Genomic DNA, 20,406 nt, shown 5'->3' on the forward strand with positions numbered 1-20,406 from the left:
TGCCCAGACATGAACCATATTTGTTGGCACCAATCCTAAAACTTTTTTTTTGGTGGGGGGGGGGGGGGGGGAATCATTCCTGGCAGTGCTGGGGGTGGGACCGAACTCAGAACCTCACACACGCCAGGTGTGTGTGCTGCCTGCCCTCGGAGCCACAATGCCAGCCTCTCCTATAACGTTGTATTCCTGGACTCAGTTGCATGGATGATGCCCAACTTAAATAACGCATGGGAAGACTTGGTGGCATCGAGGAATCACGTGCTGTTGTGCTAGCTCAGACCGCGATGTCAGGAAAATGGGAGATGAGATGGGAACCCACGGCAGGTTCGTGTGCGTGCATGTGTGTGTGTGTGTGTGTGTGTGTGTGAGAGAGAGAGAGAGAGAGAGAGAGAGAGAGAGAGAGAGAGAGAGAGAGAGACAGAGAGAGAGAACGCCACCAGGGGTCTGGGTGGTGCTGGGGAAGGGGGTGGTCACGTTGCCAGTAGCAACCTCAGGCCAGACAGGATGAGGGCTGACACCAAGGCAGAGAAGGAGAGAATGGATGTGATGGAGGGAGACAATTGGCAGGTGAAGGGGGCACAGTCCTTGTGACGAGGATGTGGGTCAGAGGGTTTGCATGACAGCTTGAATGAAGGTGGGACAGGGAGAAAAGAGGAAGGGGAGACCCTCCGGGAGGAAAGACCATGGAGATTTTGGATTTGTTCGCCAGGGCTGGATGATGCCCAGAACATGGTAGTTTTGCATATACAAGCTAAGCCCTGCGGCAGGACAACGAGCATCTTTTGGGACTCTCTGAGGGGGCACTTGACGAATGATAAACCTTTACCTCACTCACGTAGTATTTCTCTTTCTCTGTCACTCTCCCATGGACAGGTTGTTGAAAGGACGCTAATCTTTTGGCACCTGCAGCTCTGGGATGTCTGTCTCAGAGGGAGAGTCCCTGGCCCAAGCACGGTGCCCCCCGTTAGAGGAGTGAGAGCAGGGACTCACAAGCCTGTCAGATCAGGCAAAACATCCTCGCCCTGTGGCTTCCAAGCTGTGGCGTCTCAGCCAGGTCTGGTCCCTGAGGTCCCTGTGTCGGGGTTCGCAGGGGGCGAGTGAACTACCATTCTCTGCAGGGGCCCTGTGATCCACGACTCAGGGGAGGTGCTGGTTCTGTGTCCGACAGATGGTAGCTCTCCGTGCTATGATGAAAGCATTTGGTCCTGGCTCTATAAATAGTACAGAAAATATAAATATAGCGTGGGGAAGCTCCTGGCAGTTTGTCCAAAGACTGGGATATTTTAGTGCGTTATATGGGCCTGGCTGAGCTGGTCTCGGCTCCCTGGGATTTCTCCGGCGTGATGGATGAGAAGTCAGCAGCCCAATATGGGCCAGTGACAGGCTTGTTTCCCCAGCAGTCGGCAACAGCAAAGCAGGACTGGGCTGTCTATGCGTGATGAAGTCAGACTAAAGCACGGATGCCGCAGCCGGGGGCACTGGCCCGGGCAAGGGAAAGGCACTGGACTCTCCTCCTGCCGATTATCATTCTGGTTGTCACAGTGGTAGGTGTCCTTGGGGGTCCCACACCTGTGTCTGGGGGACATGGGAGAAATCGTGGGACCCATCCCAGTAACATCCTGTTTCTCTCCTCTGTGTGTGTTTGCCTTGTGATCATGCATGTACGGACACATGATGCTCATAAAGCTTACTATTTCCAGGATTCATCATCCTTTCTTTTCATTTGAAAACAGACCGTAAGCACCTTTTGCCATCCTATTTTACAGATATAAAAATGTAAATTTAAGTGGCCACATAGCACCCCAACACTCATTCTGTAAATTTAACCATTTATCTTGCTAGTTTTATGCATACAAGTATTAAATTCTTCTGGGTAGGACTCTTTAGAGAGAATTCTTATTCCCCTCTTTCTATTATTTACTTATCAATACAGATAATATTGATAATTACTTTTTCAAAATTTCATCCAGGGAATATTTAATGTCAACCAAAATAGATTTAAGTGATAGAGTATAGGAAACAGCTTTTTATGGTACTGTTTTATGTAAATAATTTATAAAAAAAACTTTAGACAACTTGACAGTTTGATAACTCAAGATTCCTAGAAAAACATTTTTTCTCTGGTGATATACATACTGTTACCATCAATACTTTAAGAAAATTATTTTTCAATGCAAAATGAAAGAATCTGTATCTTATTAAGTATTTTACATAACTAAATAGTAAAATGACAAGAAGATACAAGAGTTGTGTATCTTAGGCTAATGACACACAAACTGGAGAATCCAAATTCCATTCATTCCAAGGAATATATGCTGGCAGAACCTGAGAGTAAGAAACTGTCGGCCTCCGGGGCTGGCGGGAGTGGCAGGGACCTCATGGGAAGGGGGGCTTTGTGGGCCGTCCCCCACGCCCCACCGAGGTCGCCAGCTGCCCCCCACGAGCGGCTCTCCGGCACGGCCACGACTCCAGGGCACAGAAACCAATCTCTTAACTAGCTAACTTTTAATAGAAATTCTTCCAGGGTCAATAAGTAAAATAGCAGAAATTCAAAACCGCGCGGCCGCTATTGCGGCCGTGAGACATCATTTTATTCTTAAACCAAGTTGTAGAAAGCAAATCATTTCACAACGCTGTTTCAGCATGTCTGATTGTGGGGGGTGGGTCGTAAACTCTAAACAATAATTGTGCATCTTCTATCGAAATAATCTATCTAGTCAAAGTAGATAGAGTATTAACTAGAACTTATCTGCCTCACAAGAATTGGGAGGGGTGGGAGGTGGGGGTCTAGTGGGGTTCGGGGTTAAAAATAAGTATTTGTAAAGGGAAATGTGTTTGATATCTACATGACTGAGACCTAAACCCGAAAGCTCTGTAACTTTTCCCACGGTGAATCAATAAATAAATAAATTATAAAAAAAAATAAAAAAAAAAGAAACTGTCGGCCTCAGTCTGAAAGAATAAAAAAAAGTCTCTCTGTTCCTTAGATATTTTATAAAACATATATCCAGCATTGTTTGATATAGAGTATTTAAATATAATTTTTACCAAATATTAGTAATAATGCAAGTTCTATGACAGCCAGAATTTGCTCACCTACGCCATCAAGAATGCAGCCTCAAATCTGAAACAGCCGAGTCTCAAACATTTCTGGTGCTATACGATGTGGCCCCCGTACAAAACAAAACAGCTACGCTCGAGAACACAAGGGTGCCTATGAGGGGTCGGGTACTTGGAGGACCACGCTGGGCTGGGGATTAAACCCCGGGCACCCCGCATGTGAAGTGTGTGCTCCAGTCATGGAACCATTTCCCGGGCCAGGTAAGCCTCGTTTAAAACACTGTTCTTCAATCAGATCGATAACCTGACAGCATGTCCAATCCTTCCATTCTTGAACGCAAGGAACAGAAAAGCAAATAGTAAAGCAAGCACTGCTAAATGCTGAGGTGCTGACAGCGGTCCAATAAATAACAGACGAACCCCCAGAGAAACATGGGACACACGCAGGTGAACGCCGAAACCTCCTCAAGCACTTGGTACTCTTGAGCTCAGTATGCCCGAGGCTGTCCTGGGGGTGGCCCAGGGCCAGTTGCGAGACGGCATGTTTAAGCCTTCAAGGAGTTTATCATTTTGTTGGAAAGAAGGCAAGAGAGCGTACAGGAAGCCTATGGAGCAAATAGGATGCTGGAGGGAAAATCACACCCTAGGGACGAGGAAAACAGCCAGCGGCCTAAGTCAGCTGCAGAGTGAGAGGAGGGGCTAGAGGAGCTGCCCCCTGTCCCGAGAGTCACACAGGGTCTTCACAGTCTAAGGGAAGGGTGGAACACAGGAGGCCAGGGGAAGTTTCTAACGGGTGAATCATCAAAGGAGGGAGGTGGTGCATGGCTGCCTAGGCTGACTGCTCCAGGGACGTGTCTGTCATCCGTGTGCGAAACTGAGCGCTCAAGATGTCCCGGAACAGGAAACAGGAACTTACTCGAGAGCCCCCAAATGGAGCAGGCCCTTGGAAACAGCCAGATGAGCCCTTGCTTCTGATGCAGGAGCCAGTCCTGAGCCTGGGGTCTGCGGCCCAGAGCCTCTGCATGAAAGCGGGCATGCATGCATGCACGCGTGCAACAATTACTGGGTCTCCTGTTAGAGATACATACATGTGTGACACCCACATGCATGCAGATGTGCGACCATGACCGGGCCTCCTGCTGTGTTACATTCGCCTCGTCCACTGCCACCAGCCTGAGAGCCCTTCACCAAGGCCCAGCCGCAGAGGAGGGGACAGAAGTCAGAGTTCAGGGAGAGGAAAGCAAGTGTCTTGGGTGCCGGGGAGACCCTCCTGCTTCCAGGCCATTCACAGGCACTGGGGTGTGGACAGAGTCCTCGTTTCCCCTTTGCTGCTCTCGGCCTCAGTGACCTGGCTTGGAACTCTCCCTCTCCCTGACGGGACCCGGCCCTGTGGCAGGGTGGCTGCTTCTCTGGGACGGGGTGGGGGTGGGGGGGCACCCCTGGCTGTGATGTGCTCCTGAACAGCATCAGATGGAAGGGGCAGGACCCCTCAGGACCCGCTGACTCATTAGTGATTACCGGGAGCCTGGTTCCAAGCCTTCATATTCTCACTCAAACACTAATTCAGGCCGCCCCAGGCCCGGCCATTTGAGGCTCTTGAGGTTCGATCCTTGAGGCTTATTTCAGCTGGCAGGGAGAGTGCTGGGGAAAGACAGACTGGGTGCAGCATGGGGTCTCCGAGCAGGGAAGGACCAGCCAAGCAGACCTCACTGTCCTCCAGCCCTCGAGGGGTTGTGGGGGGCGTGGAGAAAGGGCAGGGCAAGGCAGCTGCTCTGAGACCTTCCCCCTCGGAGCCCTGTACCCTTGGAGAGAGGGGCTGTTCCTGAGGGGGGCTCGGGAGGCCCAAGGCCCCTCCCGGTGGCTCAGTGCGAGGGCCGAGTATAAGGTGCAGCCCCTGCATCCCCAGGCTGTGAGAGGGTCAGGTGGGCTCTCGGCTCACACCCAGTGAAGCTCAGGGGATGGCAGGTGCAGGGATCCAACCAGGGTTGGCCACGTGCAAGGCAGCCCCTTGGCCCAGACTCTCTCTCTCTCCAGGCCTTCCTTATGCCCTTTATTGCTGCCGTGGCTTATTTTTAACCCTTGTGGTGTTTTGTTTTTTGGTTTTTTGATTTTGGTTTTGGAGTCACGCCCGGCGATGCTGTGGGGTTATTCTTGGCTCTGCACTCAGGAATCAATCCTGGCGGTGTGTGGGGAACCACATGGGATGCCAGGGATTAAACCCGGGTCAGCGCATGCAAGGCAAACACCTGCCCTGCGGTGCTATCGCTCCAGTCCCCGTGGCAGTTTCCTTTTGTTCTCTGTTTTCTCTTGGTAAATGCACTGAGGAGGAGGAAAACAGTTGGGAGACGGGACCCCTGAAGTAAGACCTTCGCACTGCAAGTTATATACAAGCCCAATGTACATGCATTCTCGGAATCCACGATACAAGTCTGGGGGGTCTGATCAGAACTCGGGATAATCACTAAGGCACTTGTGCACAGGTGAGCAAGGGGGAGTGTTATTGGAAAAGCAACGGAAAGAGGCCTGACCTCCACAGAGCAGAGCTGCTGAACATACACACACAGCGTTAAATCATGCAGGAGCATCAGAGAAAAGCTGCAAACCTCAAAGACAGGACAGGGAAAATATATCATTGGGACAAAGCCTGGCGACTTTCCTCCTGCCCCAAGTCCATCCCGGGTGAGTGGAAACGGCCAGCAGCGGCCTCTGTGGGTGCAACTGGCCCAGGAGAGGGACGTCTTGAGCAAGCCACGGTATGGCTGTCACCTTAACGCATGCAGGAGAGGCCACTTCTGGCCGGGGACGAGGCTCTGAGCAGGAGGGTTCATGTGCTGGGGGCCCTGTGGGAATCGGCTACTTGCATTCCCAGAAGTCACAGTGCTATGTCCAGGCAGGCGGAACCTTGCGGAGCTGAAGACAAAGGCCCTGGGGTGTGGGGTAAAGAAGGGCCTTCTCTGTCTGGGGAAGAAAGTAGGATGCTTGGGGAATGGGTGCAGAGACCTTATTGCCCTCTCAGAAGGCTGTGGGGGTCCGACTCTCTGTTTTCAAAATGTATTTACTAGGGGCTGGAGCGATAGCACAGTGGGTAGGGCATTTGCCTTGCACACAGCTGACTCAGGTTCGATTCCCAGCATCCCATATGGTCCCCTGGGCACCATCAGGAGTAATTCCTGAGCGCAGAGCAAGGCGTGATCCCTGAGCATCACCAAAATAGCAAAAAAAAAAAATCATTTACTATAGGGGCCGGAGTAACAGGACAGCGGGTAGGGTATTTGCCTTGTGGTGTTCCACGCTGACCCAGTTTCCCCGGCATCCCACATGGTCCCCTGAGCACCACCAGGAGTAATTCCTGAGCACAGAGCCGGGAGTCACCCCTAAGCACTGAGTACTGCAAAAAAAATCCCCCAAAATAAACAAAATCAACAAAATGAATTTTCCTTGTATTTCCTTTCATTGGGGCTGGAGTGATAGCACAGTGGTAGGGCGTTTGCTTTGCGCGCAGCCGACCCAGCCAAGCCTGATTCAATTCCTCCACCCCTCTCGGAAATCCCGGCAAGCTACCGAGAGTATCTCACCCCCACGGCAAAGCCTGGCAAGCTACCTGTGATGTATTCAGTATGCCAAACACAGTAACAACGAGTCTCACGATGGAGACGTTACTGGGCCCGCTTGAGCAAAATCGTTGAATAACGGGAGCACTGTGCTGTGTTCCTTTCATTGCTGTGGAGGCCGTGGACCACCCGAACAACATGTTGGGGGGGGCGGTTCTGGGAACTAACAAGGCATCCGCTCTGCCACTTGAGCCATAGACCCAAACTCGCCTGTTTTTTTTTTTTATACAACTAAGATTTTTCAAAACAGGAGAAGACAGATCAATGGCACGAAATCAGAAATACATCGGCAAAGCCGCCACTCAGTTTTAACAGGATCAGGCGATGGGAATGTCATGTTGGATGGAGAGGGGGTAGCTTATGACTCAGGGAAGATAATCGGAGTTACTAACGACTCTAACGTCACGCCAAATTGGGGGGTGGGGGGGAGTGACAATACCTGGGGGCAGAGAGATCAGGCCCCAGATGTTCATCTCATACGCGGCCAACCTGGGCTGGAACCCAGCATCACACATGGTCCCCTGAGCCCACCAGGAGTAAGTCCCAAGCACCAGGGGGTGCACCCCCGCCCCGAACAAAGCAAAGTGAATTTCATGAGTGTGTTTCAGATATCTGGCTTGTCACGTAACATTGTGAGAAATATGATGGCCTACTTCTCTGATATCCAGGGATAAAGAAAGAAGGAATGGAGGAAGTGAGGGAAGGAGGAAGAGAGATGGAGAAAGAACAGAGGAAAACTACATATTAATCTCTCCCAGTTGGTCCCATGACCTCTCCACGTGGAGAAGGCTATTTATTTATTATCATGTCAATCATCATCAATCATTAAAAAGGCAGCAAAGCTCCCATTATTGAAGCTGGAGATTTGGGCTCATCAATGATTTCATCAGTAAATGATTTGGGAAATCTCTTTAGGCCAAAATTCATATACTAAATCCCGGCTTTGTTTCCATATGCTTAATTTAATGTAGTACATTCATTCAAAGAAGAAATAATTGATGATATTTACCTCCTGTTTGTGACCTATTGTAGAGTTGGATGTTTGGCTTTTTATCTTCACTCCATTTAACTGGAATATTCCATGTGTAACTAAAGTTTATACAAAAGAAAAATTTACCTTTTATTACTAAGAGCAATAAACCATTTTCAAAAGTGAAAATAATATCAAAGCAAATTGGCAACACCCTTCCCTTCTAGGGGCTCATGGGGTGGACAGCGTGCCTTAACACAGTGAACACAGCACTCCCTGTGGAACTGCCCCTCTACTCCCACACTTCTCTACAGTTTGAGACTCTGTGTCTGGGGCCAGAGACAGCACAGCGGGGAGTATATTTGCCTTGCACCTTGGTTCAATCCCCGGCATCCCCTAGGGTCCCCTGAGCACCACCAGGAGTAGTCCCTGAATGCAGAGCCAGGAGGAACCCCTGAGCACCGCCAGGTGTGACCCTGAAAAACAGCAACAACAACCACAAACAGGTTTGTGTCCAAAACCTCAGAGAAGGATGGAGCTGATCTCAGCCATGCTCTGAGGCTTTGAAACAAACATCTCACATAACTGAGCGCATGGCTGCTGACGCTGAGCAACCCCCACATTCTTCCACACACCCCCACGGGTGGCGGTTTCCACCCAGGAACCCAGGGCACGTGTGGAAATAACTCAGAGGGCAGAGTCCTTCCCCGCCGCCGCTGGTCAGCCCCCTGCTCTCTGCGCAGACCCACGGCGCCAGTCCGTGACAGGGGAAGCCACCAGGCAAGTGTGTTCAGGTTTTATTTTCGCTGTCCCACCCCCTTCAGTGGGTTTCTGTGAGCTCACATCCTGCCACTGTGGGGTCTGGGGCTACAAAACAGTGTCGCCTCATCCTTGAATCTTTTGCTCCCCCGAGACTCGGACAGCTCCGAGCAGTGCTCTGGAATGGGTGCTGGTGATATGCGCATGTCCCCTCTCCTCAGCCCAGAGGCCTTTGGGAGGGGACAGCAGTACGCGCGCACATGTGTGCACGGAGCCTGGGATCAGCCCGGCCCTGGAAAGTGAAATGTCCACTGCGCACCCGGTGGGTGGGGCCGGACACTGCCCCCAGTGACCTTCAGCAGGCTGGGGGTGCAGGGAGAGGAGTCACCAATCCCTTAGCAGCGCATAAATGCATGCAACGCCTGAACGTGTGGGACCGGGGGTTGGCTCTGGGCTTCCCACATTCAAAGCAAGAGCCCTGCCCCAGGGTCCCCTCTGGACGCCAGGGATGTGTTTGGTGAAACCAAAGATAACGGAGGCTCTCTGTGGACAGAACGTCTTTCCTCTCTCAGGAGCCATCACTGAAATTCGGCCAGTGCTGTTAGCAGAGACATGTTTCCTAAGGGCAGTGTTTGTTTCTTTGTGTGGGAGGCACACCCGGCAGTGCCCTGGCTTACTCCTGGCTTTGTGCCCAGGGATTCCTCCTGGTGGGGCTCGGGTGACCATGGAGGAGTGTTGGTAGCACCTGGACTCCCTTCCTACCCTTCAGGCTTTCTAAATTTCTCTTCCTCTGCCCGTGCAACATTTCCATGAGCAGATTGATAGGGATGATAAACAAGCGCTAAAACTCCTACATCTGTGAATCCAAATAAAACGAAAATATTTTTGATGGAAGAAATTAAGATTTCTTATTTTCAGGCCAGGATCAGCCCTGGTCATGCTAGGGGTCCACCTGGAGCGCTGGGGATCAAGTCCAGCCTGGGTGCATGCAAAAGACAACAAACAGCCCACTCCACCCCACTGTGTGGTCTCTTCAGCCCCTAAATACAGGAATTAATTAATTAATTAACATGACATGAGGGCGATTCATTTATATTCCCTTCTCTTCCACTCCCACATTTGTCAACATTCAACGACATTTAATGATCTCTCTCTCTCTCTCTCTCTCTCTCTCTCTCTCTCTCTCTCTCTTTTCCTCCCTCTCTCCCTCCCTCCCTCCCTCCCTCATATGGAAATAGAGGAGGGGCAACTATTCTTACTCTTCTTGCATGCAGGGTGCCAATGAGAAGCTGAGTGCCCTGCTAACCTGTGCCTCTGGGTTTTCTGAAATGTCACAAGGAGTCCCCAAGTACGCCTCTGGCTTTCCCCGCTGTGGGAGTGCTTGGGGGAGAGTCGAGCCCCTGAGCTGGGGCTTGGCAGGATCTGCCCCGCATAGTTATTTTTCTCCCCTGAAAGTCTCCTGCCATCCGGCCGCTAGGCCTTCCATCCTTGCCTTCTCTTCCAGGTTTGCCAACTCGAGGTTTATTTGTGCTCTGATTTTTTAAAATTATTTTTTAATTTGCCTTATTGCTTTGTAGTTTTAGAGCACGGCCCCCAATTTATTTGCAGTTGGCCTGTCAAATGCTTCGGACAGCCCGGAAAGTCGGCTTCTCCAGTCCTTTTGTATTGTTTGTTCTTTCAAAGACTTTCTGGTCTGAGTTCATGGGCAGCTTTGATCTCAGAATGTGTTTCATAAACTTATTTTCCATTTCCTCAATTATGGCCCTTCTCGGGACAGGTCTTGGCTTGGTTCGAGAGAGAGTTTTACCTCTTACGCTTTTGGATTCTCCCCCCCTCCCCCCCCCCCCCCCCCCGAGTCCTGTGATCCTTGATTACCCATTCATGGGTGAGAAAGCAGGGACTAAATCCATTCTCCTTGGTGGCTTTGGGGCAGTGCCTAACTGCTGAGAAGGGCCGAGTTGGCGTGACCGTCCCCTCCCTGTGACAGGAAATCGGGAGGCTGGTCCACCCAACACCAGTGCCAAGGCCACTTTCCTCTGGGCATCCCCACCAGCCCCTCCGCTTACTGCCATCACTGTAGCCCATTTCTGCAGATGGAATGGCGGGAGGTGAAAGGAGGGGGGACAGGGTGGGTGCAGGCCAGTGATGAGCACCAGAACCCCCTCCAGGCCTGCCTAGGGACGGAAAGGGCCACGTCCCCCTGTGCCTCTCTCCTAGTGCCATCTCCCCCGGAGTCTCCCCCAGTATCTCCCTTTCTGCTTTGCCCCAGAATCCACAACGCCAGGGCCCCGCCTTCTGCTTGGGAGTTGGCGTCTTTGACTTCCATCGCCTCCCTCCAGTTCCTGGAAGGAATGGGATCCACATGCATGCACGCATGCACCCACTTATGCATGCACCCACGTACACATGCACACATACACTCACATGCATGCACACATGCACACATGTGCACACACAAACATACACATGCACAATACACACGCATGCACATACGTATGCACACACCTGCATGTACACACCCACATACACATGCATATGTACACATGCATGCGGCACATGTACACACATGCACTCAGGCACACACAGGCACACATATACACATGCATTCACACACATGCACACACATGCACACACATGCACACATGTGCACACACAAACATACACACACATGCACACACATATGCACACACATGCATGTACACACCCACATACACATGCATGCACACATACACATACACATGTACACATGCATGCGCACATGTACACACATGCACCCATGCACACACAGGCACACATATACACATGCATTCACACACATGCACACACATGCTCACATGCACACATACATGCAAGCACACACACTGGCCATTGCTTTTCCCCCAAGCTGCCTATCCATATGTACCATGGCAGGAGCTGGGCCACTGACCAGCTTTCCAGGCATATTTCTACCTTGCCCCTCCCTGCATCAGAGAGACTTACCCAAGAGTCGAAGGGGGCTGGGTGGGATCAGCTTTGGAGTCCAAGAGAAAGCGCGACTGTGTGGCAGTCTTGCCCTTCATGGTAAGCACAGGGTAGCCCATCTGACTGGTCCACGTGTCCATCACTACCTTCACGGGCTTGCCACTTGCCTAAGAGTTTGGATTTTTAGGAAACAGAAGGTGCAATCGATAAATGGAGGGATAGAATAATCAATAGAGGAACAGAAGGGTAGGGTAATCAATAGAGAAATGGCTGCAGTGACCTGGATGGGTCCGCAGGGCCCCTGCTCAGGGGCAGACACAGAACCATCTTCCTCATATGGCACACAAAGTAATGTGGCAGGGGACAACAGGTGCCTAAAAGGTGACAGGAACTGAGAACTGGTCTTTAACAGGAAACATCACTGTGGGGGGAAGGAGGAAGGAGACATCGGGACAATGGTGGCACTGGTGGTGATGGTGAGGGAAGTGTTGATATATATATATATATTTTTTTTTGCATGAAACCCTGCCACCTGCCATTATCAACACTGTCGACCATGGCACCTAGAATATACTTTACAATAAATTATACAGAAAGCGTTAAAAGAAAGGATTGGGAAGTCCACTGCAAATCAGACAAGTATTTGAAACTGTGCTTTTTCTTACCTCTTCAAGGGCCGCCCAAAAATCAGAAGTTTTAGCGTTCTGAAACTGGTATTTTTTTAAGTAAATCTGTAGGAGCGAGGAAGCAGATGTGTTAGAAGCCGGTGTTCTCTCATAGACCCCATCAGGAGCTAAGCTCCTAGTCACATTTACTCTGATGTACAGAGCAGCAATTCCACCCAGAACAAAAGGAAATTATATGCTTTGCACGGTCACGGTCACAGTCCTCCCGTTGTTCATTGATTTGCTCGAATGGGCACAGCAAATAATAATTGGTAAAGCACAAGTAACGTTTTCCCTACTAACCAGGTAGGTTTTTCTCTCCCTCCATTGGGAGCCCATTTATTTTTTCAGGACAATCAATATAAGCTATGGGTATCTAAGGATTTGGGGTCACATCCAGTGGTGCTGGAGGAGCAGAGGGAGCCAGGGATAGATTCTGGGCCTCCTGCAAAGACTGCAAAGGTGCAGTCTGTTTTCCAGCTATCTGTACTATCTCCTTGGCCGCGTGCGTGTGTTTTTGCTCCACTGGGTAGAGACATCTGCAGTTCCCTGACCGGCACTGCCGTGACAGTGAGTTCCCTGTTCACCGCATCCCGTCCCTTTCTTCCTGGTGCTGTTTCTCATTTCAGACACGGATGACCCCATCACACACGAGTGGTCCAGGTGAGAAGCAAAGGTCAACACAGCCGAGTGTGGCGTATGTCAGTGCTTAGCAAATGTTTCCTATAAAAACTCGGTGGGGCCAGAGAGCTCAATGGGTAGAGCAGAGCTCAGTGGGAGCCCCTTCCCACCCTGCACTTCCCCGAGTGCAGGGCTGGGAGCAGCTCCAAGGCACCTTTTGTGAGTGAGTCCCCCCAGATAAAAGAATAATTTTTCCAGTTTTGAATTTTAGGCTTGTGGGCCATATCCTGAGGTGCTTGGGGCCATTCTTGGAGGGGACTGACCACCTGGACCCTCAGAGCGAGTGCTCCAGCCAGGATGTTAAGCTGGAGATGGGTTCACTGGGAGATTCCTACATCAAGTCGCTCTTCTCTCTCTCTCTCTCTCTCTCTCTCTCTTTCTCTCTCGCTTGCTGGGTTGCTGGGTTTCACATAAATACTCAATGATATATTTCCGTAGAAGACCCCCCCCGCCATGTCCTAATCTCAGGTGTGAAAGTCACCTGCTTTTCTGGGGCTCTATGCAGAGTTCCTGCTGTCCCCTGCTCTTATTCCCTTACAACGGTCTGCTTTGAAATGTGGGAGTCTTCAACAGAAATAGAATCTAGAATATTCTCTCTCTCTCTCTCTCTCTCTCTCTCTCTCTCTCTCTCTCTCTCATACACACACACAAACTCTCTCTCAGGGGACGGGGAGTAGAGGTGCACATGTGGCAGTGCTCAGGCCTGACTCCTGACTCTGTGCTCAAGGATCACTCCTGGCGGTGCTCTGTGATCAAACCCTGGTTAGCTGTGTGCAAGGTGAATGCTCTAGCATCCGTACGACAGCTCCAAGCCCTTGAATAGAATCGTAAGTGCCCCGTGAGCCATCAGACAGACCAGCCAGTGGTAGGCAGTTCCAACTGTTCTGCCATGCAGCGTGACTCACCCGTGTCTTGGGACCTCTGAGTCCTGAAGACTCTGGGCCCTTGGGAAGAGCCAGGCCTGGGAACAACAGACTCTGGTTTCCGCCCTTGCTCAACACTGCCACCAGGGGGCAGTGCGGCAGGGTTCACCACAACGCCTGCCTGCTCAGGGGCTTGGTGGGCCCCTGGGGAGGTTCCTTGCATTGCCACAACGAGGCTAAACCTACGTTCACAGGAAACAGCCTTCTGTCCCCGTCATTGGTGGCTCTGAGTAGCCTCCAGAAAGGACATGAATTTCCGCCATGCGGTCACATCAGTGGTGAGTTCCTGCTGACTGGGGCCCACCACCCGCCCTGGTTGGCTGGCATGGGCATGCAGGGGTCTCCGTGGGCCCCTTTCCTGCCAGCCTCACCTGTGGGGAGACAGGCCAGGGGTGGCCCCCCAGATTGAATCAACACCAGGCCCCCGTCCCATCACCCTGCACACACACAACCACAAAGACGTCCCAGGGCCCTGACAGAGGCCACGAGGCCGAGCCCAGTGTTCAGAGAGCCCCGAGCTGGACTCCGGGCACCTGAATCCGGAGGGCTGCTCCAGGGACCCTGACTACCCCAGACTGAGCTCTGCGGGGGGGGGGGGGGGGGGGGGGGAGGCTACCCTGTTTTTAAGATCATCATAACAGCAGTAGGGCATTTGCCTTGCGTGCAGCTGGCCTGGCTGAGCCAGGTTCGATTCCTCTGCCCTCTCAGAGAGCCCGGCAAGCTACCGAGAGTATCTCGCCTGCACTGCAAAGCCTGTCAAGCTACCATGCTGTATTCAATATGCCAAACACAGTAACAACAAGTCTCACGATGGAGACGTTACTGGGCCCGCTCGGAGCAAATCGATGAACAATGGGAGGACAGTGCTACATAACACCTCAACTGATGGCTCTGCTTCTGTTTCCCCCCAGATCTGGAGGTGCTTTGCTGCCTGAGCAGCAGGGGACGGCGGGATCTCGTCAATCAAAACATCCCCATGAAACTTCTCCCGAAGGGCACCAACCCTGCCCCGAGAGTGCCCATGCCACTGGTGCCCTACCGCCCATGGGTCCCTTGGGAGGGAGGGAGAGTCTCAGTCAACAGGGACTGTCCCGACTTAAGCCATTTCTCAGCGCTGGCGCGCTGGCGCGCTGGCGCGCTGGCGCGCTGGCGCGCTGGCGCGCTGGCGCTGATGTGAGCCACCACATGCACTTACCTGGCAGCCTTTCTGGAAGTTCTCTGGGGTAATCCAGTCTTCCAGCATCCTGAGGATGGAGGCCCCCTGGGAGGGAAAGCACGGGGAGTGAGGTGGGCGGGCCCGCGGCAGGCGGCCCCGGACAGAGGAGGAGCTCCTTCCTCCGGGACACTGCCATGGCCCGCCGGTGGGCCCAGGAGGCCAGCAGGACATACACCTGCCCAGATGATTCTCGGGGGACGGAGGAGAAAAGGCCGAGCAGGACACAGCACCCAGAGAACTGGGCACAGGACGGAGACTTGGACTCAGCTCTTGGTACCACATGGTCCCTCAAGCACCGAGCCAGGAGTCACCCTGGAGCCCTGCTGGACGTGACTCCAAACCCATTCCCCCCCCCCCCCCCCCACAACAGGAGAGAAATAGGCAGCCGGCATTTGGGGGGCCTGAGTGTCAAACAAGGACTGCACTCTGCACTTCACCCAGTCAGCCAGCAGATGGCGCCTTCCTAACGGAAGAGAGACCAAGGAGGGACATCCCCACAGCAGCTAGCTGCAGGGGAAAATCCTGACTGCTCTCGCTTCTGGCTATTTAGCACACGTCCCAGTACTTGAAAAATTATATATAAGAGCGATAAGTCGAGAAATTTGGAAGGGGGTCAAACAGTTCAACACAGACACATAATTCAGTCATAAAGGAAAGCTGGCTGGAGTGATAGTTCAGCAGGTAGGGTGCTTGCCTCACACGTGGCTGACCCGGGTTTGATCATCGGCATCCCATGTGGTCCCCTGGTCCCCGAGCCCTGTCACGAGTGGTTTTTAGCAGAGCCCAGGGTGATGCTGTGTGTAGCCCCAAACCCAAAACAAACAAACAAAAACCCAGACAAACAAAAAAACCCAAACATGGTTTAACTCCCTCCGTTTTCTTTAGCCTCAAGAAACTGGAGCTATCTCTACTTTCCACCTTTTTTTTTGGGGGGGGGTCACACCTGGCAATGCACAGGGGTTACTCCTGGCTCTGCACTCAGGAATTACTCCTAGCAGTGCTCAGGGGACCATATGGGATGCTGGGAATTGAACCCGGGTTGGCCACGTGCAAGGCAAATGCTCTACCCGCTGTGCTATCGCTTCAGCCCCTACATTCCACCTTCTTTTCACGTGTTATATAACTAGTACTAAAACGCACTACTTGCAAAACTTTAAATCCATTTTTAAGTAAGTGACCTGAAAACACAATGCCTCCCCTTTTAGCTCTTACTGTAACTTAGCAAGCTCCAGACTTTTTTTCCATAGCTAGAAGGTCAAAGGTTTATAAGTGTTCATTTCTGACCTAATACTTTGAATCATAAAATATTCTAGAATTCGGGGGGGGGGGAACCCTCTCTATATATGAAGGAGCGGAATGTGCTGTAAATGCCATTAGAAATGTTCCATTTTAACAGAGAGATAAAAGAGAACCATTAACAGTGTGAAAAATGAGTCACGGCAGTCTGAAACAGCACAGGAGTAATAGGAGGGAGAAAGCAGGAATAATACTACCACATAGCATTGCTTTCCTCCAGCCAATTTATCTCAAGTGTATTTGAATCATCAGAATAGTTTGTCTTAAGTAAAACCTTGACTAACAGAACGCGTTAGTTGGAAGGTGCTGGGCCTCTCCCTATGGCAACCCCCCTGCCCAATCCATGACGAAACGCCCACATCTGGGCACAGGTGGGCCCATCTGTCTAGTGGAGAGACTGGAGGGGGCATGCGGGGGGGTGGAGGAGGGAGACACGTAACAGAACTGTGGGTCCCTGCAGGCTCTCGGCTACGTCTCCTAACATTTGAACGGATTCAAGTCTCAGCTGTGAGTGTGGCTCCCTCACAGTCACAGACAAAAACGCAAATTACCTCACTGAAATGCAAATGACATCACTGAAACCTTTATATTTAAAAGCCTGGAAGTTTGGTGATTGGGATGAAGGTACTTATAAAGATGTGAGTCAGGGGCCAAAGAGATGGTAAAACGGATAAGGCCTTGCATCCGCTGACCCCAGTTTAATCCTGGCACTGCACATGGTCCCCCGAGCACAGAGTCAGGAGTGACCCTGAGCACAGAGCCAGGAATGAGCCCTGAACACAGCCAGATATGGCTCAGAATCCCCAAAACAAACAAAAGAAAAAGCTGATCCTGAAGTCAAAGAGACAGACCAGGAGCACTGAGTACTGAACTCAGCTGGTGTAGCCGCAACCAAAAGTTATCCAAAATTTTATGATACCAACTTTGATCACTTTGACTGAAGAGCACCAAGACGAGCCGCTGAAGACAGAATAGGGAGCCTCAAATGGGCTCTACCCGCGTCGCCAAGCCAGCTGGCATCCTGAGTTCTACCCACCTCCCAAAGATGACTGGTATCATCCTGAGCTCTATTTGCCCCTCCAAGCAGGCTGGCATTGTCAAGAGCTCTACCCAAACTGACTGTCATGGTCTGACCTTTCTTACTCACTATGGCATACCCTACCAGCCACCAACGTGAACCCGTGCCCCCAGCGCCCTCACTTCCCCACCTTGCTGTATGAGATACCGTCGAAGACAGACGTGATCTCCGCCGGGGTGGACACGTTGACAACGATGGGGTGTGAAGACATCAGAGAGTCATCCCCCTGCACGGGTAAGACGTCTTCGAGGAGCATCTGATCTCGCTGGAATGACAGAAGGAGCCACAGGAATACCACGCTGCCTTCCCACCCACTCATGCTTCCCACTGCCGTTTATTTAAGCCAAAGAGGGGCAAAAGGAGTACTGATGGTTCACAGCATTGAAGCGATCGTTGGCTGTTGGAATTTCCCAAACTCAGCTCTGATGGTTCTATCAGCCCACTGCCTGCTATGCACCATCCCCTGCCTTCACCACCCCCACAGGCCTCTGGATTCTGCATCTACACTTGGGCGTGACTGCTAGCTTTCCCGGCCTTATCCCCAGAAACTGAGCCACAGGGAAGACGTGGCCCCTCGCTGATTTGTTCTGAGCATCAAGTGAGGAAGTGGGCTGATTTGCTAAAAATTATACTCAGGCTTTTTTTTTTGCTTTTTTTTTTTTTTTTTTTGATGATGCTCAGGGGTTACTCCTGGCTCTGCACTCAGGAATTACCCCTGGCGGTGCTCAGGGGACCATATGGGATGCTGGGATTCGAACCTGGGTTGGCTGCGTGCAAAGCAAACACCCTACCCGCTGTGCTATCACTCCAGCCCCAGGTTGTTGTATTTTTTAAATCGACTTGAATGACTGAAACTTGAATAATTCCTAACTAATTGCAGCGAACATTAGCTTTTGCATTAACTCTAGTCATCAACTTCTCAACCCAGCCGCACATTTTATCAGCAAAACAGAGAGGGTGAGGGCCTGTCTTCAAAACTTCCTTGGTTCAAAGCTTCCTCACGGCATCTCTTAGAGATGGCCTGAGCGCCAGGTGTGAAGCCCTACTCTCCGCCTGCTACTCTCCCGCGAAGTCTGGAGAACATTCGGCCCAGACCTTGTACTCGGATGCCTTCTAGAGCTCCGAGCTGGCATTTCTGCAGCTATTTTACTTCCTCCCTTTCCTCGCACATGCTCAAGTGTCCCCCAAAGCATCTCCAAGTGTGGAGGTCAGTCGCCTCTTAAACCTGGGGACCAGAACTTGGGACACCCGTGGGCCAACTGGTGCTACAGCACAATCACCCGGAACTGCCAGGTCACCTGTGGACATGGCAGCCCACTCAGGACCCCCGTGGGAGGGGAGGGGGCATGCTGCTGCAGAACTCACCATTTGCCAAGTCTTTTCAGCCTCAGCTACTCCCAGGAACTCGAAGAAGGAAGCAAAGCCTTCATTCAGCCACAAGTCTTCCCACCACTCCATGGTCACGATGTTTCCAAACCACTGGAATCAAGGGGACAACGGGGTGTGAGCTGGACTTGGAGGGGTGGCTGAGTGCTGCCTCCGGGAGCCCATATGCTCAGAGGTGTCTTGCTTTGCTTCTCCAGAGTTTAACAATGACCTCGAAGCTCTTTCGCTAGCCACCTTGCTGCAGGGGCTGCTTTGTTTATGGCCTTTGCTTAAGTACTGAAGGTGCAGCCTTTCCTCCACACACATCTTTTACCAACAGAAAACAGGGCAAAAAATAATGTGTTCATCCAAGTTTCTTGCAGGCAAAATGTGTATTCAGACTACAAAGGACTTGCAAGCAGGATTCTCTGTGTTGGCTACTTTGGTATTTGTGAAATCAGTATTAATTTGAAGTGATTCCTGCAGTCTTAGGTCACTTTAAAATGACAAAGGGTGGGCCAGGAGAGAAGAACAGTGGCAGGCTGTTTGCCTTGTTTGGGATCCCTGGCACTCCACCTGCTCCCGTAGGCACCGCCAGAAGTGATTCCTGAGTGCAGAGCCAGGAGTAACTCCTGCTCATCGCTGGGTATGACCCCAGAACAAACAGATAGAGAAACAGACAATCGACATGCTGTGTGTGTACATGAACTGGTGTTCCCAATGGAGAAAATGAAACATAAGAGATCCCCCCAAAAAAATGCTTTTGTGCTAAATAAATAAATAATGGGCAAGGTAGGTTGCTTTGCTTGTGGGAACCCCGAGTCCAATCCCCAGCATCTCCTGAGCCCTGGGGACCAGTCGGAGTAGCTGTCAGGTGCAGCCTTCAAACCAACCAACAAACCAACCCAGACCTAAAACAGCACCCGCTGGTGTGGTGCAGAGACCCCAGACCTGGTGGACAAGTTCGTGGGCCACCACGCTGGCCACCCGCTGCTTGTTGGATGAGGCGGACACGTTGGGGTCGTAGAGCAAGCTGGTTTCCCGATACGTGACCAGCCCCCAGTTCTCCATGGCCCCGGTGCCGAAATCCGGAATCGCGATTTTATCTGTGGAAAAAGGGAGATGATAGTGAGAGGGGCCCTTTTCCCCTTGTCCGTGACGCTTCTCACCAGATAAAGTTATTTGGATAAATAGCACTGTCCTCCCGTTGTTCATCGATTTGCTCGACTGGGCACAAGTTATTATGAGACTTGTTACTGTTTTTGGCATATCAAATACGTCACGGTTAGCTTGCCAGGCTTTGCCATGCGGGCGCGATACTCTCGGTAGCTTGCCAGGCTCTCTGAGAGGGACAAAGGAGTCGAACCAGGGTCAGTCCACGTCGGCTGCGTGCAAGACAAGCATCTTGCCACTGTGCTATTGGATAAATGTTATTTTTTAAGGCTGAGAATAATTTCTTAGAATGAAGAACAGTCATCTATTTGTATAAACTTAATGCACTGAACATTTCCTTGAAACTTTTCCTGTTGGCTCCAGACAGCACCGTGGGTTTTTGTTTTGTTTTGTTTTGAGCACATCCTCTTTGGTGGCGGGCCTTTGACTGATAATTCCACACCTTTTGTTCCTCTCATTAGCTTGTCAACCTCTGTTGGAGCCTTTTCAAGTGAGGATGTGAAAGGAACCGAAATTCCAGACGCACAGAAATCAGTCCTTCTGAGGACAGGATATTAACACACATGAAATCCTACTGTCTTGTGAAATATAAAGTAGCATAATATGAGACTAACACCTAAGGACAGTAGAGATAAGGGCCAGGAGGGG

General features: G+C 51.3%; 1 protein-coding gene across 1 annotated transcript in view; it reads right to left on the reverse strand.

Annotated features, from left to right (window-relative positions):
* ENPEP (glutamyl aminopeptidase) overlaps positions 1-20,406 on the reverse strand; it is a 63,877-nt gene that overhangs the window by 19,695 nt on the left and 23,776 nt on the right. The window contains exons 5-11 of the mRNA XM_056116642.1: positions 19,537-19,691; positions 18,586-18,699; positions 17,351-17,485; positions 14,826-14,891; positions 12,027-12,092; positions 11,380-11,528; positions 7,681-7,760 (exon numbers count right to left, since the gene is read on the reverse strand). Of these exons, the coding sequence (XP_055972617.1) occupies positions 7,681-7,760; positions 11,380-11,528; positions 12,027-12,092; positions 14,826-14,891; positions 17,351-17,485; positions 18,586-18,699; positions 19,537-19,691 (765 nt within the window). The remainder of the gene's footprint in view (positions 1-7,680; positions 7,761-11,379; positions 11,529-12,026; positions 12,093-14,825; positions 14,892-17,350; positions 17,486-18,585; positions 18,700-19,536; positions 19,692-20,406) is intronic.

Source organism: Sorex fumeus, unplaced genomic scaffold (assembly GCF_029834395.1).
Source record: "Sorex fumeus unplaced genomic scaffold, SorFum_2.1 ptg000033l, whole genome shotgun sequence".
Taxonomy (NCBI): domain Eukaryota; kingdom Metazoa; phylum Chordata; class Mammalia; order Eulipotyphla; family Soricidae; genus Sorex; species Sorex fumeus.